The following is a 14,820-nucleotide window of genomic DNA, read 5'->3' as shown; positions in this document are numbered from 1 at the left end:
GCCACTCAAGTCTTACATTAGTTTACTTGCTGCATATATTTTCATTTAAGAAATTCTTTTTTCAGAAATAATTTTGTGTGATCATTTTACTATTACATTGTTTGCTTATCCTTTTCCTCGCTTCTGAATTGTGCTTGTCTATGGCCTTGTTTAGCAGAAAGTGCCAGAACAGGTGGGACTGTGGTTTTGCTCCATTATAATCTAGGTCTCAAGCTTTAAGTGCTGTTAAGGATCTCTTATTCTCTCTCAGCCTCTGCTACTTCCTAAAGCATTTTCAGCTTTGGGATTAAGAATGTTTCATTCCTCAGATATAACTATTTAAAATCAAGGCAACAGGACCGTGTTGCTGAGGGAAGACCTTTTATAGATGAAACTCAGTGCTTTAGCTAGTTCTCTTCAACTCTATAATCACACAGACTTAATGCTGTAATAAGCCATCCAGGCTCTCTTCTTGTTTAATTGTAAAATTTCCCTCCTTTGAATTATATTCTACCCTGATTAATTTTAGACACTTACTTACTATCAAAATAGAATGCCCTGTAGGTGAAATTTTGTTGAACAGTCTTGTTTTAATCTTTGTTAATACTCAAGGATTTGAGAGGGCCAATCCATCAACCAGTCTGTCATGACTTCTCTTATAATCATTTCATATTAGAATTTATAGATTTTTTTTAAAGCTGTCTTAGTAAATGTGACTTTTTTTTTTTCTGTCCACACTTTTCTCCCAGCAATTGTATTTGAAAAACACTTCCCAGCAACCATAGATTCTTTCCAGGATGCAGTTAAGTGCTTGTCTGAATTTGCCTGCAATGCAGCATTTCCAGATACCAGTATGGAAGCGATCCGCCTCATTCGCCACTGTGCGAAATACGTATCTGATAGACCTCAGGTATAGTCTGTATTCACTAAATTATAAGTGCTTTAATCAACAATGCTTTTATAAAGAGAAAAATTACTTGTGCCAGCCTTATTGGCTTCACTTCAAGTTTCAGAGATTAACGAGGAATATACTTTATTTAGAAGGAGCAGGGGTATAAAATGTCATGGGCTTTGAAAGTATCAGCGCAGTTTTTTTGTTTTCTTTTCCCCCCCCTCCCCCAGTTCATCTGGTGGCTAACTGTCATCAGAATTGCTAAAACTCAGCATCTCAGGGTCTGTTCTCTGCTCGGAAACATTGTTAGCAAATGCATAATGGCATAAGTAAAAATACTCAATCTCCTTAAAAAGTTATGATAGATTGTTATGTTCAATGCTGTTTCTTTCAAACAGAATAAGAGACTCAGACTGAACTGCAGGCAAAAACTAACGCTTGAATGCATCATCTAGTTTATTATTTTCAAAGTTCATTTTTTGTAATGTACTAAGCATTAATTTGAATAACAGTTCATCTTCTCAATATTATTACTTGGATTGCCAGCTCACTTGAGGTATTGTGCTATAACACTAGTACAGTAGAAGTAATTATTTTCAATCCAACTTATGTTTTATTTTGAAGAAGCTCTCATTTCTGATTGAGGGTGGGATGTGCACATTCATTTATTTTGTATAACCCTGTGTTTGCTTCTGAAGGCTTTCAAGGAATACACAAGTGATGATATGAATGTAGCTCCTGAAGACAGAGTGTGGGTGAGAGGATGGTTCCCAATTCTATTTGAGCTGTCCTGTATCATCAATAGATGCAAATTAGATGTAAGAACCAGGTAACAATCAGTATTTGTAATTAAAATTTTAAAAGGCTTGCTTTACACTTTTTTAAAGGAGAAATAACTCTCTCAGTAAATGTAACCAGCCTAAGTTATATATTGAGTTTATATTATTATATAGTTTTATATGAGTTATATATTTAATTTAGCTGATACCACTGTGGGAAGAGCAGACTTTTTAAAAGTACCTTTTAAACAGATGCTGAAATATAAAAATTAAGTCTGCGTTCTTTACATTTAAAATTCTTAAGTTACCTTCCATTATAATAAATACTAAAGGCTGTAATTGCCTTATGTTAAATAGAGAAGTATTTGGTTTTCTTAAAATTAAATATTCAAACCTTTTTTAGCACCTATTTAAGGTGAATAATGATGAAGATATAAAAACTTAACACTTAAGTAAATTGAAATATATGAACTCTTCTCTGTTTATTATATAAGTTGCAAATTAGTTACAACAGCTCAGCTCTACACTTGGTATCAGATGAGATGGATGGCAATTTATACATAGAACACAGTAAAATGTAAAAGTCAACTTAACTATGGTGACACATAGCAAGTAAACATTATTTTGATATGGTAGGTCAAGTGTAAATAAACAATATGCACTAAAACTTTTTTTTTAATAAGGTATTAAATTGGATTAATATCCAAATCTGTGTTTTTCCAATAGCAACTCTAATCCTTTCTATTCCTTTTGTTAGTATATTTAAACATATGGTATTTGACTCATATTTGACATATGCTCCTGTTAAACATTCCAGTTTAGTGATTTGTCATAGTTGACCTAGTAAGCCTCTTGTATCACATTTCTGTTTTTGTTGTTTGAATAAATGTAAAATGCGTGGTGTGATGAGTAGGTCTTTTTGTTGGTTGGTTTTTTTGTTTTTTTGTTTTGGTTTGGTTTTTTTTGTGGACCCCAACGGCAAAATTCTGTTGGAATCTTTTTCTGGTTTTAGTTGAACCCTGATCCTTCCAGCCTTCCTTCCCATATCTTCCTCCTCATACTTACTTTGAGGATTTTAAAACTTTGTATACAAAGATCCACTAACTGGTTGTGGATTGCAGAAATGGGTTGAAAAAGCAAAGCTGTACTTGGATTTTGCATAATACCTGGTTGTTTTCCTTGAATGCTGGAACTCTCCTCCCCCCCCCCCCCCCCCCCAGTAAAGTGTGTTCTGTTGTAGTTTTAATGATAAACATGAGAGACTGGATACAGACAATCTTAAATTTACACCTGTATATGTAACCTATGCATCTAGGACCCTCCCCCTCTATAGTCAGTGAAGATTAATACTCATTTTTAGAGCTCTGTTTACTTACCTAAAAATACTTGTTCATTTAGTTTTGTGGTCCTTTTCAAAGGAGCTGTACTTGTGTTTTAATTTGAAATGACCACAGTTGTCAAAATTGTTTTCTATGTACTGCCTGTGACTTTTGAAAGTGCTTTTTAAACAAACTGATTATTCTACTTAGTTTTAGTGTATTAGTGTGATTGATATACCTATTGACCAGATCAATGTATAATGTTATTAACAGTAATTTTAACAGTCCAGTTCTAGCTGGGCATACTTGGTCTACTGTATATGTTTTTATAGTTCTTCACATATGTTGTTCTCTTTTCACTTCAGGGGCCTAACAGTAATGTTTGAGATAATGAAGACATATGGCCATACTTATGAAAAACACTGGTGGCAAGATTTATTTCGAATTGTCTTCAGGATATTTGACAACATGAAACTGCCAGAACAGCAGACTGAGGTGAAGAAAAAAATATATATATATGAGGGAAAGAATTTGCATGAGATTTATAGTTACAATAAAAAAGCTGATGAGTACTCTATCTTACCAAGTAATGTAAAGAAATTTTCACAACTTGCAGGGTTAGCCACTGGCCTTAACTGCCTTATTCTGCTTTATTCTCTTGAAAGTAGTCTCTTCTCAAGCATTCTCTTGAAAGTAGTGTCACTCTTCTCATTTTCTTTTCAAGCGATATGTGTAAAACGACAGGTAGTTTACACTATGAACAATGGACTAGCGCAAGGTGCAGCATCTTTTACATTAGGGTTTGTGAGCAGAACTGCAGCATTGACATGTCTTGAATCTGTTGTACAGTCATTTTGTGGCAACAAGGTTGATGGAATGACACTCATAATCAGAAGTGAAGTCACGCTTGGAAGAGCTGAGAAACTGCTAGTTCAGAACTTTTTCATGACTTGAACATAAAAAGCCACGTGCTTTCCTTGCACCCTTTTGACCAGCCAAACAGATACTGTCCTGACAAGGAAGCAAAACAGAAATGGGTTTTAGAAAAGCTGCAGAACCTCATGTCCCATCCTCACCAAGACAGTCTCTGCCCACGTTTCTGAGGCTACAGGGACTACAATGTCAGTTTTTCTTAAAAGCATTGAAGTATAAATTAAAGTATTGAAGGATTAGAAGTTTGATCAAAGTTGTCAGCTGTTTGGGCAGCTCTGTCTGACTTTATAAAAGGGCAAGTCTCATTTTTTAAATTTTAATTCTCTGGAAAATATTTAGAAGACACAAAACAGGTTGGTGTTAAACTATTAAGTTAGGGTGTGCACTAAGTTTAATAACAAATTTAGTGTATCATATGGTGATAGGTACTCGTCAGTCGCATAATCTGGTCTCAAAGAATAACTCTTTGCCTGCTTTCTTTTTTTTAACCTCCCAGTTAGCACAGCAAAAGCGGGCATCTCCAAAGTTTGGTGTTTTTTAGATTGTTCTTCAGTCCACAGATGGTGTTTGTAGAACAGAGCTGCATGTCAGTATCTAGGTGATGGTAGTGACTGTTAATAAAGCAATTCAAATTACGTAAATATATATCGGTATAAATGCAGAGAAGAATGTCCTAAAAGTTGAAATACATTAAAGTGCTCAAGTCTTACCTTACACAATGTTGTTACTTTTTTTCCTCCCCCCCTCCTAGAAAGCTGAATGGATGACAACTACTTGTAATCATGCACTTTATGCAATATGTGATGTATTCACGCAGTATTTAGAAGTACTTAGTGATGTTCTTTTGGATGATATATTTGCACAGCTGTACTGGTGTGTGCAGCAAGGTAAGACTGTAACAACTTATGTTAAACAATGCTAACATTTTACCATGTTGAATGCGAATAAACAAATGCACTATTTGTCTTTTCCAGACAATGAACAACTAGCACGGTCTGGTACAAACTGTTTGGAGAATGTTGTCATCCTAAATGGTGAAAAGTTTACCCTAGAAATCTGGGATAAGACTTGCAATTGCATGCTGGATATTTTCAAAACTACAATCCCTCATGCGTAAGAGGACTGTTGATATTCATACTTTGTAAAATAGTTTAGATAAATGGTGGTTATTAATTTCAAAATGTTAGATCTCGCTAATAGGTGGGGGTGAACAAAAGCAATCATGTTATGCTTTGTTGGGCTTTTTAATTAATAGACAAAATAGAAGTGGTCTTTCTTGGAACCTAATGATTAATTAGGTACTAGATATACTACTTCCATGTGGTAAACAATAAACTATTAAAAACTAGAAATGCCACATGGGAGATGAACAAAGAAATACTGTAACCTGATACAACTTCAAAAATGGTGGCTTTTTTGAGAAGTACTATCTGATCTTTGGTCATTTTCTTGTTCAACAGAAGAATGCCATTGATAGACTTTGTAGTTTGTAAATACACATGAAGCAATCTAATTTTTCCACAAAATGTGAGCTAAAATATTGTAATAATATTATTAATTTAAGGCTCTGTGGCTGATGATTAATTTCCATCCTATGTTTCTTTAAATCCTAAATTTTTTTTTGAAGATGCTCTTCCGTATTTTGTAATTGTCTTTCTCTTTGTGTTTAACATAACTCTACCCATAAGTTTCTTTGAAAAAAGCCCTACTATTTTAAGTAATGTGTTATGCATGCATGTCATGGAGCAGGATAACAAGAAATAACATTACCAAGGAGCAGAACTTTTCCCCTACCCCACCTACACTAAGTTAAAACACTGCCTGTTTTGAAATCTGACAGTCTCAGTGTTGAACTGTGACATTAATGGTCATCCTGTGTCTACTAACAAGTGAATCACCTTTACTTCCTGATATCACCTAGTTCAGACCTGAAGAAAACTGAAGCCAAAGGAACCTTCTCCATGTCAGTCTTTCCTTCTGTTTAATGTTGTGTCAGATCTCATTGTTAGTGAGCCTCGTTCGTGTCTCTGTCTTTAAAATGAATTAATCCATTTGTCACAGCCCCACATACATGAATAGATGAATGTGAATTAATTAAATCCCCAAATTAACACTAAAATAAAGCTGAAAAGCCTGGGAGCTAGCTATTTTTTGTTCATTTTGGTAATTGTCAAAAGTAAAATCTGAAACCAAATCTCTGGAGGTAAAAGTTCAATTGAATTAGCCCTAACTTACTATGTCCCTTGTCTAGACGGATTTTAAAGTGAATGCTCGCAGAACATTTGCTTTGGTTTCCACACATACTCAAAATGTCTTGCTTCTGGGTATTCTTACAGTTGAATATTAGAAACCGTTTTATAGCAGCGTTTTGGAGATCTTAATCTGTAGACAAATTCAAAACACTGTTATTGTCTTTAGCTCTGTCCGCTTTGAAAATGTGTATTTTTCCCTATGTTTATGGCACTTTTGCTTTTCAAGCAGGATAATCTTCTTGAGATCGTATCTAGCTCCGTCCATAAGTTTCTCTTCTTCTTTTCCCTCTCTCTTAAAAAAAAAAAAAACTTTCTAAGCCTTTTTAAAAAACCTGCACCATTATATTATTCCCATTCTTATATTTCTGAGAGATTCCTAACTTTTCCAGGGTAAAGTACATCTTTCTTAGGTTTCATATCCATGAGTATTTCCTTGAGCATATGTAATCAGTCTCCTTTCCCATAGTGAAAGTGTGCTTCCTCTTTTCTGAAAATTTGTTAGGCAGCACAGAACTGCTCAAACCAGTCTCTTGACTTTGACTGTATTTTATTGAAGCTGGAGCTTTTTTTAGATGGGTAAGACGAAATTATGTTAACACAAATATGCAGGTTTCCACTTAGATTTTTAATGGAGACTTTGTATTTATTTTTTCCTTCTGTTTCTGAGACAGAGGAGGATATTTCTTTCTCCCTATGTATAGTTCCTTTATCTTTCCTTTTATGGGATCTGGTTCTTGTTGCTATAACTCCAGGTTTGGCTTGCGCTGCAAATTTGTGTATCTCGGTCCATGAATTATCCTTCCTTTTGCAGTGGAGCTTTTCCCACAGTCTCAGTCTTAACTTTAACAACACAGTTGTAATACCCTGTTTGATGTGGAGGCTGCCCCAGCACTTGGGGTAGAAGGCAAATGCTCCTTTTCTTTCTTTTTCCACATCTGGAAGTGACACAGTGGTTCCACTGGAGTGAATGCAGAGATGAACTGTACAGAGGTATATATGAAGGTTTTGTAGGCAGCTGCTTTATTGCTAATTGTCTTGAAATAGTCAAATACAATGAATCTTTGGTGAGAGATTGCAGTGTTAAGTTGTCTCGCGCGGAGTATGCAACCAGTCTTTTATTAATCTGATCAGGTACAAATACATCTATTCTTTTGTCAGCATTTATAAAAAAAAACGTGTTCCAGGTATTGTGTAACATACTCCTATAATATAAGGGTCTTCATGTTGCCTGCAGTCGTTCTTTAGTTGCAGTGCTAGCTTTTGCTTGTTCTTGGCAAGTCGTCTTTTTGCAAAGAGAGACAGCCATGTAATAATACTATTTCCTTCTCTGAAAAATTCTGTACTAGAATAGTTACTCAGTTAGCAGCGTCAACAAGGATCATGTGTTTAAAAAAACCCAAACTCTACTCCTGTCAGGCTTCCACACAATCACTAAGGTGAAGATCACAGAATCACAGAAGGGCTGAGGTTGGAAGGGACCTCTGGAGATCATCTAGATACTTTCATTTTAATAGTTTCTGTGATTCTTCTGTTTGTTTAATTTCTGTTCATCTTATAACCTTTTTTGGAAGCTTTTTGAAGCTTGGTGAGAAAAAATCTTGGCTTGCTAGTGCTGAGGAAGCCAGCGTTGAATGCCCTCTTGTCCTGGGGAGCTTCAAGGATTTGATTTGGTGACTTGCATAAATTACAATAATATGGCCTTTGCTGGCTTCTTCATTATCCCCAGTGCCTCCTGTGGCAGATGATTTTATAGCATGAAATACATTAAAGTGGCTTTAACAACCTCTGAGCCAGAATAATCTGCAGCTGCTTCTTCAAGGTAGCCTTGTGTCCTGACAACTTTCAAGAATCAGTTTGATTCTTTGCTCTAATGCCGGCATTTTATTTTATTTGTTATCTTGTTACATGCCTCTAGATTTTCTTTTCATTTTCTCCAATTTGTCTTATTTTAGTTTTATGGACTTGAGAGATGAATGATCTGTGAGTTTAGGATCCTTAACATAATGGGAAAGATCTCACTTAGGACACCCAGGCACAAATGTCCTTCAAGCATTACCTCACACAGACTGAGGCTTTATTTCATAAATGCCTGCTAAAGAGTTTGAGATCTTAATAATGATGAATAACTTCAATCTCACTTTGTAGTAATGGATGTGACAGAACCAGAGATGATGAGACCACTTAGGTTATTTAATCCAGTTCCCCTCAATTCTTGGCAGGTATAGACAGCCTTAATAGTTACAATTAATGTAGGAATTTTTTGTGCTGAAGGCAAAGATCCTCAAGACAGCAACGTGCTAGAAAAGAACAGGGAACAGAGCAGAAATGCTGCCACTGGCTTGACACCTGATACTAGCAATGAATTTTAAGTGGAAATGCCCAGAGGAACCACAGAGCAGGAACATACTGCAAATACAGAGGATGGCAAAATGTCCCCAGCTGTTCACGCTTATTTAGCCTAGGGAGATTCATTCCTTATTCCAAATGAAGTTTAAGGCAGTGTGAGAGAAAAAGACCTGCTAATTGCACTAAAGTACTAGTATTCTGCCCAAAGCCCAATTTCTGAGGTTTCAGAGGAAAATGAATCCACCTCCACAGAGCCAGCTGTCCATCAAGGGCAACTGGCAGAAATACTGAAGTTCAAAAAATAAATTTAATTTTTTAATATGTGCAAAAGGACAAATGTATATATATTTTACTCCTTAAAACTGAAATTAGCTTATTAATTTATGAAGGATCTAAAATCACTTCTTTTTATGTTTGGCTTCCATTAATTTAACTTCAAAAAACACCATATTAAAGTGCCTGCTTGTCATGCAATAATCTGTTTTGATTTGTATTTCCAAATTGCTTAATTTTGTACTGGTTTTGTGTTTTCAAGGCTTTTGACTTGGCGACCAAACAGTGGGGAGGCTGGCCCTGTATCTCCCTCTGATGGAAGAGAAAAACTGGTAAGCTGTTGAAATAAAAAAATAGTTTAAAAGCATGCAAGAGTTTGGCACAAATATGTTGTAATGTGGAATAAATGGAAAATATGCTTAGTTTAAACCCACATTTTAGTTTTGACTTAGATGGAAATGTTTTTTCCAGATAAAGTACTATTTAATGATTAAAATTGCCAAGGAGTTGAGAAAGCAAAGTGATGTTTGCAGCATTCGAAGTAGGCTTGCAGAAGTTGGCTGTAAGTCATCATCTGTGTATGTTCTAGGTAATGTCCTGTGTCTGGTGGGTCTCTGTCAAAGGTAATACTGTATTTAGAGTGGTGTTTTGTTTTTGGTTTTGGTTTTGTTTTTTTTTAATATTCTTTGATGTCATGATGATAAAATGTTGGAGGTAGAGAGATTGTCAGAATTCGATTGACTTTTTTCTTTAGAATTTTCACTGGTAACCACCATTTACACATTAATTTAAAACAGAAAATATGTGTACCCATCAGATTTCTTAGCATTGATAGAATAAACTGATGTAAACCTTGGATTTGTCTGCAAGTGAGAGCTGCTTGACTGCTGGTAAGAATTAGTTTAGCTTTTGGATATTCTCCCAAGATTGTTATGTAAAGTTCTTTATAGGTTAATGAAGCATTTGGTAAGAAATTGTGCAATGATAAGGGTCAAAAACGTTTCTACTAAGAGAGACTGACTGCCTCCATTTATCTTTATGGAGTGTTAACGTAATTTAGTTATGACAGAATGTGAACATTTGTGATGGCCAGTGCTCATTATACAGGTGTTTTACATCAGGGTGACTGAATGTGCTTGCTATATCTTGACTCAATTATATATTTTTAGTGGTTTAACGTATTGAGCATACAAGCTATATGTTGGCCACAGCTCTGATCCATTTATGTCGAATATAATAGCATGCAAACATGGCAAATATATTAAATGTTTTAATCATGTGAATGAATTGAAAGATTTTTTTGTCTTTGAAATAGTTTAACATGCAAATTTTCAAAAAAAAATCTGTTTTGCTTTCACTATAAAAAGACATTTTACAATTTTACTTCAAAGATAACAGAACTTGTATAATAAATAGTGTTAAAGGAGATATATTTTGGATGCTTTCCTTTGGTAAGACAGTTTTTTCAGATGTTAGATATTTACATCTAATTTTTCTTCAGATAGTTCAAATAATGAAGCTTTATAATATCTATAGACATAATATCTATTAAAAGTATATTTATACTTAGCAAAGAGAAGTTTGAAAAGCCTGGTCACTGGTATGACAGGTTGGTAGGTGCTTTATGGAAACTGTATGCTTCGACTTAAATCTTAGTAGCAACATAGGGCTGCATATTGGTATGTAGACTCCAGTTGTATTTATGGAACGAATGTCAACAGAAAGGCTGTGTTATTGAAAGGAACAATAATTACTATATATAACTGCTTTGTAGTTAATGATAAAACACTTTATTAATTGCATGAAATACTTCTGCCTCTTTCAATGAATGCTTTTCAAAATGAAAGCAGTGGATATCACAGTTGATTTTAATTTTCCTGCAGCACTTGTCTTCCACACACACTCCCTTCCCCACCAGTCATTTTACTGTGGTAAATTCCTGTAGTGCTTATAAGCGCATTAATAGGAGCTTGCAATTCAGAATCCTTGAGGGAGTAAAGGCAAGTAAAGATTAAAGTTTGATAATAGCTCATGTTGTTTGGAGTTGTCATTCAACAGCCATGTGTTCATCTTCAGCCATTACAAATGGAGTACAAATTCTCACAGTCACTTAAGAAGCTATTAGAAACTTAGATATCACGGTTCTCAGTATCAGAACGTTGCAACAAGCTTCATACGCTTAATCTGTTAAAAGTTAGAATAACCCTTTGTTTGACACAGTCCATGTTAAATGCTTGGATGTCATACAAAAAACCCCCAAACCACTACTCTTTGACTTTGTTATGTAATTGAGTATTTATTGCTTGTTAAGTTTTCAATTTTTTCTTCAGTAAGTTGTTCTTGAATGCTAATGTAAGTATCACTAAAGTGAATGAAAAAGTGATTGTAATGTTGAAATGACAAATGTCCTAAGCTGTGAAGAGCACAACATTATTTAAGATTAACTTACTGAAGTTTTCTGTAAGTTAATTTTTTTGGCTTTCTTTTCAGGATACTCTCTCACAGAAGTCAGTAGATATCCATGACTCTATTCAGCCTAGACCTTCAGATGGACGTCCATATCAGCCCACTGCAGGGTCCACAGTAGGTGAAGAAATGAGTAAAACCAGACCAGCAGCAAGTGAGTGTTTCTTAATGGTTTGATATTTTATATCTGTTAAGAGTATTACTTAGCAGATGTTTGATGTCTTTAGCCGTATCCCCAGCCATAACTTCAGGAACATCATGTGGAGAAAATTCCCCTGGTTAAGTTTTTGCCTCCATGTAGTATGAAAAGAATTCCTTTGGACTCTTGTGGGTCCACATTTTTGACCTGTGCTTTAAAAATCTGGAGTTCAGCTGCTAATTTACAGGTTTTTTACCCAAAGTAAAATATACAAAACAGTACTCTCCTTATAATGCTATATAAACAAATAATTATTTTTCCTAAGAACAAAGTCCTTTTTGTACAGAATGCAACAGAAGCTAGTTCTAAACAATTGTATTTAGACTTGATGTGAGGAGGAGGGTATATGAAACCTTTAAGATACTTTAGCAGACTTATGTGTTGATACCTAAAATGCTAGGTGGTTTTACTACTTGCTGCAAATACAAACAAGCATGGATGAAATCAGTGTTATCTTAAGCCACCTCCTGCCTGCGGACAGTCTCTTAGCCTCTGGTTCTTGCTGTTGCATTGATGCTATAATGCAGTGTTGCTAATGTAGCTGATTTTTATGTAACACTAAATATTTGTCCAGTATATGGCAGGCGAATTTAAAGTTAGAAAAAATATATATTTTTTTTAATCTGCCAATTGTTAACATAGTGATCTGTCCTGTTTTTAGAAGACTAATTTAGATGGGTGGATTTCAGATTTGGTTTGTGAATGTGCCTGAAGCTGAGCTATTTTGGGGGTAAATTTAAGAAGAGTTTAAAAAGAAAAGTATAACATTTCTTTAATTTAACAAGAAATTTTCTGTTTGGGATTTTTTTGTTTGTTGGTTCACTTTAAGAATTTCCAGAGCAGAAATTATTTGCTGCTCTTCTGATCAAGTGCGTTGTACAGCTGGAACTCATTCAGACTATCGACAATATTGTATTCTTCCCAGCAACTAGCAAAAAGGAAGATGCAGAGAATCTAGCAGCAGCACAAGTAAGTAGAAGTGACGGTTATCAGTGGGCGCTTTTTTGCAGATTTTCTGTAGTAGATTAAATTTCATAAGCACCTGTAACATTTTCCAGTTTACAATTTTTAGAAGTGCTAGAGAATTTCCAGCAGGCTGTTGAGATCTTCTACATCTTACATTAAATTGGATTTGCCATGCAGGGGCAGAACACTGTGACAGTTTAAACATGTATTGTTCAGAGATTTCTGTAATTGCAATGTGGATGCAGCTTTGAATACAACTTTAAGTTTAAATACAGTTACAGATGAAAACAAGGTAGGATTGAGTTATCACGTTATCTTACTGAAGGCAGTTGTGAATTCTGACTGTTGAAATCTCTTTTTATAGAGAGATGCAGTAGACTTTGATGTTCATGTGGATACACAAGATCAAGGGATGTACCGTTTTTTAACATCACAGCAACTTTTCAAACTTCTTGATTGTCTACTGGAATCTCACAGATTTGCTAAAGCATTCAATTCAAACAACGAGCAAAGAACTGCTCTCTGGAAAGCAGGTAGGTCAGTCAGTTCAGAGAAATATTTTTCAAGAACATGCTACTGTACTTTGAATTGACCCAAGAATAGATCAAAAATTACTTTGCTGAATGTGATATTGAATGTCAGGCTGTAACTTTATAACCCTGGGATCCCTATGGGGAGGAGACCTCATCTGTGCAGGTCAAATATCTATTCCGTTTAAAAAAACTTAAGATTTCACTGGTTTACCTTTCAACATGTACTGCAGCCAAGCTAACCCTGGCCATAGGTCTGAGTCCTATACATAAAAGTTGCAGAGATACAACCCCAAAAACCTTTTTGGGGGGGGGTTGTGTTACATACAAATGTATGAGTGAAATATATGCTGTTTTCTGAAACTGATGGAAAATGAAAATTTCTGTAGCACTGTGATTTAATCTATTCCTTGCACCAGTCAGAAATATTAATATTTTAACAGTGAATACATAGCATGAATATGCAGCAACCTGTTTTGTGCATGAATATATGCATATGCAAAACCATCTTAATTTCAGTGGGGTCGTATAAATATTTAACTATGTTTTTTTGCTGGTGTGGAGCTCTGTTAGCAATTTCAGTTTAATGATCCTATGTGTTCATACAGTAATAGTTTTGGAAAAAATATCATCTTAGATGTTTTTGTTGAAAACAAACACTAAAACAGTCTACTCTATAGCTGTATTATTGAAACAGCATGATCCATTGGCAAGACTGCACTTGGGTTTAAGAATTTTATTCCTCGCTATTCCCCTAACTTTTCCTATAAATTTAGGCACGTAAGTTTGCTTGTCTCTGCCTCCCTCTCACTTATCCTGTCAGCTTGGATGTTAAGTCTCTGGAGTAAGGTTTGTCATATATTCGTACAGTAACTGTGACCTAACTACTATAATAGCACGTAATTCTGAACAAGGGAGTTCCCCTTCATGTCTAAATTTAAAATGACCCAAATCATCTTTTTTTAAATACTAGTAGAAAGGGTTCTAAAAAGGTAGTCTTTATGTTGAAAATGAATAAACAAACCTAAGGGTATCTTCCTGTAATCACATTATGAAGATTGTTGAGCAGCAGTCTAAAAGGTCTTGATGTGAAAATCAAGATACCATTCTCTGTCAATACATATAAATTCACACAAACATATATGTGTTAAAGAGCACTTCCACGATTCAGCAAATATAGCAAAGAAACTTGGAAAATATAGAAAAGACTAGAAGATACTAATAATGTGTGCTCTTCTGGGAAAGAAGATTGTAGCCCACAGTAAATTTCACTGAATGATTTTAATGTTTTCCTCTAGAAATACATTGTAGATGTAATGAATTTTTGAAATGTAAATAAGTGTTGTACAGATTTTATTTTACTTTTTTTTTTTTTAACTGGCCTCTTACATCTAAAGATTAGAAGCAAAATACTTTTTTTTCCTTTTACATAGTTAAAACAAAACCCAAACTTTCCCTATCCTTTTCCTACCTTGGGCAATGATATTGCTTCTTTCTTTGAATGCTGATGAATTTGCATGCCCAGAGTTCACGTGCAGTCATTGAAGACCAAACGCTCGATGTTGGCAGTCTCATTCCATCTCAAGGCCTGGTTCAGTCATGCAGGTGTCTAGGAGGGGGACCGCTTTGGTTCCCCTTGGCTGCGCAGTGCAACCTGGGAGCTTCACCAGTTCAAGCAGTTCTAACTGTGGTTCCTAGCTCTTCTCCAGGCTGTCAGTGAGATGCAGACAGGTATCTCAGAGAGTTTGCCAGCAGCCTGTAGCTGCGTGAAGTCCTATTATCAGCCTCAGTTACGTTCAGTTGTAATCTCAGACATTCAAAAAGGGGGTGGGTTTATGTGTCTGTCCTATGAGCTTTTATTTGTATAGCCCTACCTGAGATACTGA

The 14,820-nt window shown here is 35.3% G+C and overlaps 1 protein-coding gene across 5 annotated transcripts in view; it reads left to right on the top strand.

Annotated features, from left to right (window-relative positions):
* The window catches only part of ARFGEF1 (ADP ribosylation factor guanine nucleotide exchange factor 1), a 97,850-nt gene that overhangs the window by 78,711 nt on the left and 4,319 nt on the right, over positions 1-14,820 (top strand). For 4 of the 5 annotated variants that reach the window (XM_067290531.1, XM_067290532.1, XM_067290535.1 and 1 more), the window contains 9 exons: positions 729-889; positions 1,570-1,700; positions 3,335-3,464; positions 4,654-4,789; positions 4,877-5,015; positions 9,036-9,105; positions 11,264-11,393; positions 12,268-12,407; positions 12,769-12,937. In XM_067290531.1, the coding sequence (XP_067146632.1) occupies positions 729-889; positions 1,570-1,700; positions 3,335-3,464; positions 4,654-4,789; positions 4,877-5,015; positions 9,036-9,105; positions 11,264-11,393; positions 12,268-12,407; positions 12,769-12,937 (1,206 nt within the window). Of the gene's footprint in view, positions 1-728; positions 890-1,569; positions 1,701-3,334; positions 3,465-4,653; positions 4,790-4,876; positions 5,016-9,035; positions 9,106-11,263; positions 11,394-12,267; positions 12,408-12,768; positions 12,938-14,820 lie in introns of those variants that run through there. The other variant, XM_067290534.1, reaches the window with a different exon arrangement.

Source organism: Apteryx mantelli, chromosome 2 (genome assembly GCF_036417845.1).
Source record: "Apteryx mantelli isolate bAptMan1 chromosome 2, bAptMan1.hap1, whole genome shotgun sequence".
NCBI classification, from domain to species: domain Eukaryota; kingdom Metazoa; phylum Chordata; class Aves; order Apterygiformes; family Apterygidae; genus Apteryx; species Apteryx mantelli.
The sequence above is the reverse complement of the archived record's forward strand: the minus strand, read 5'-3'. Positions and strand labels throughout refer to the sequence as shown.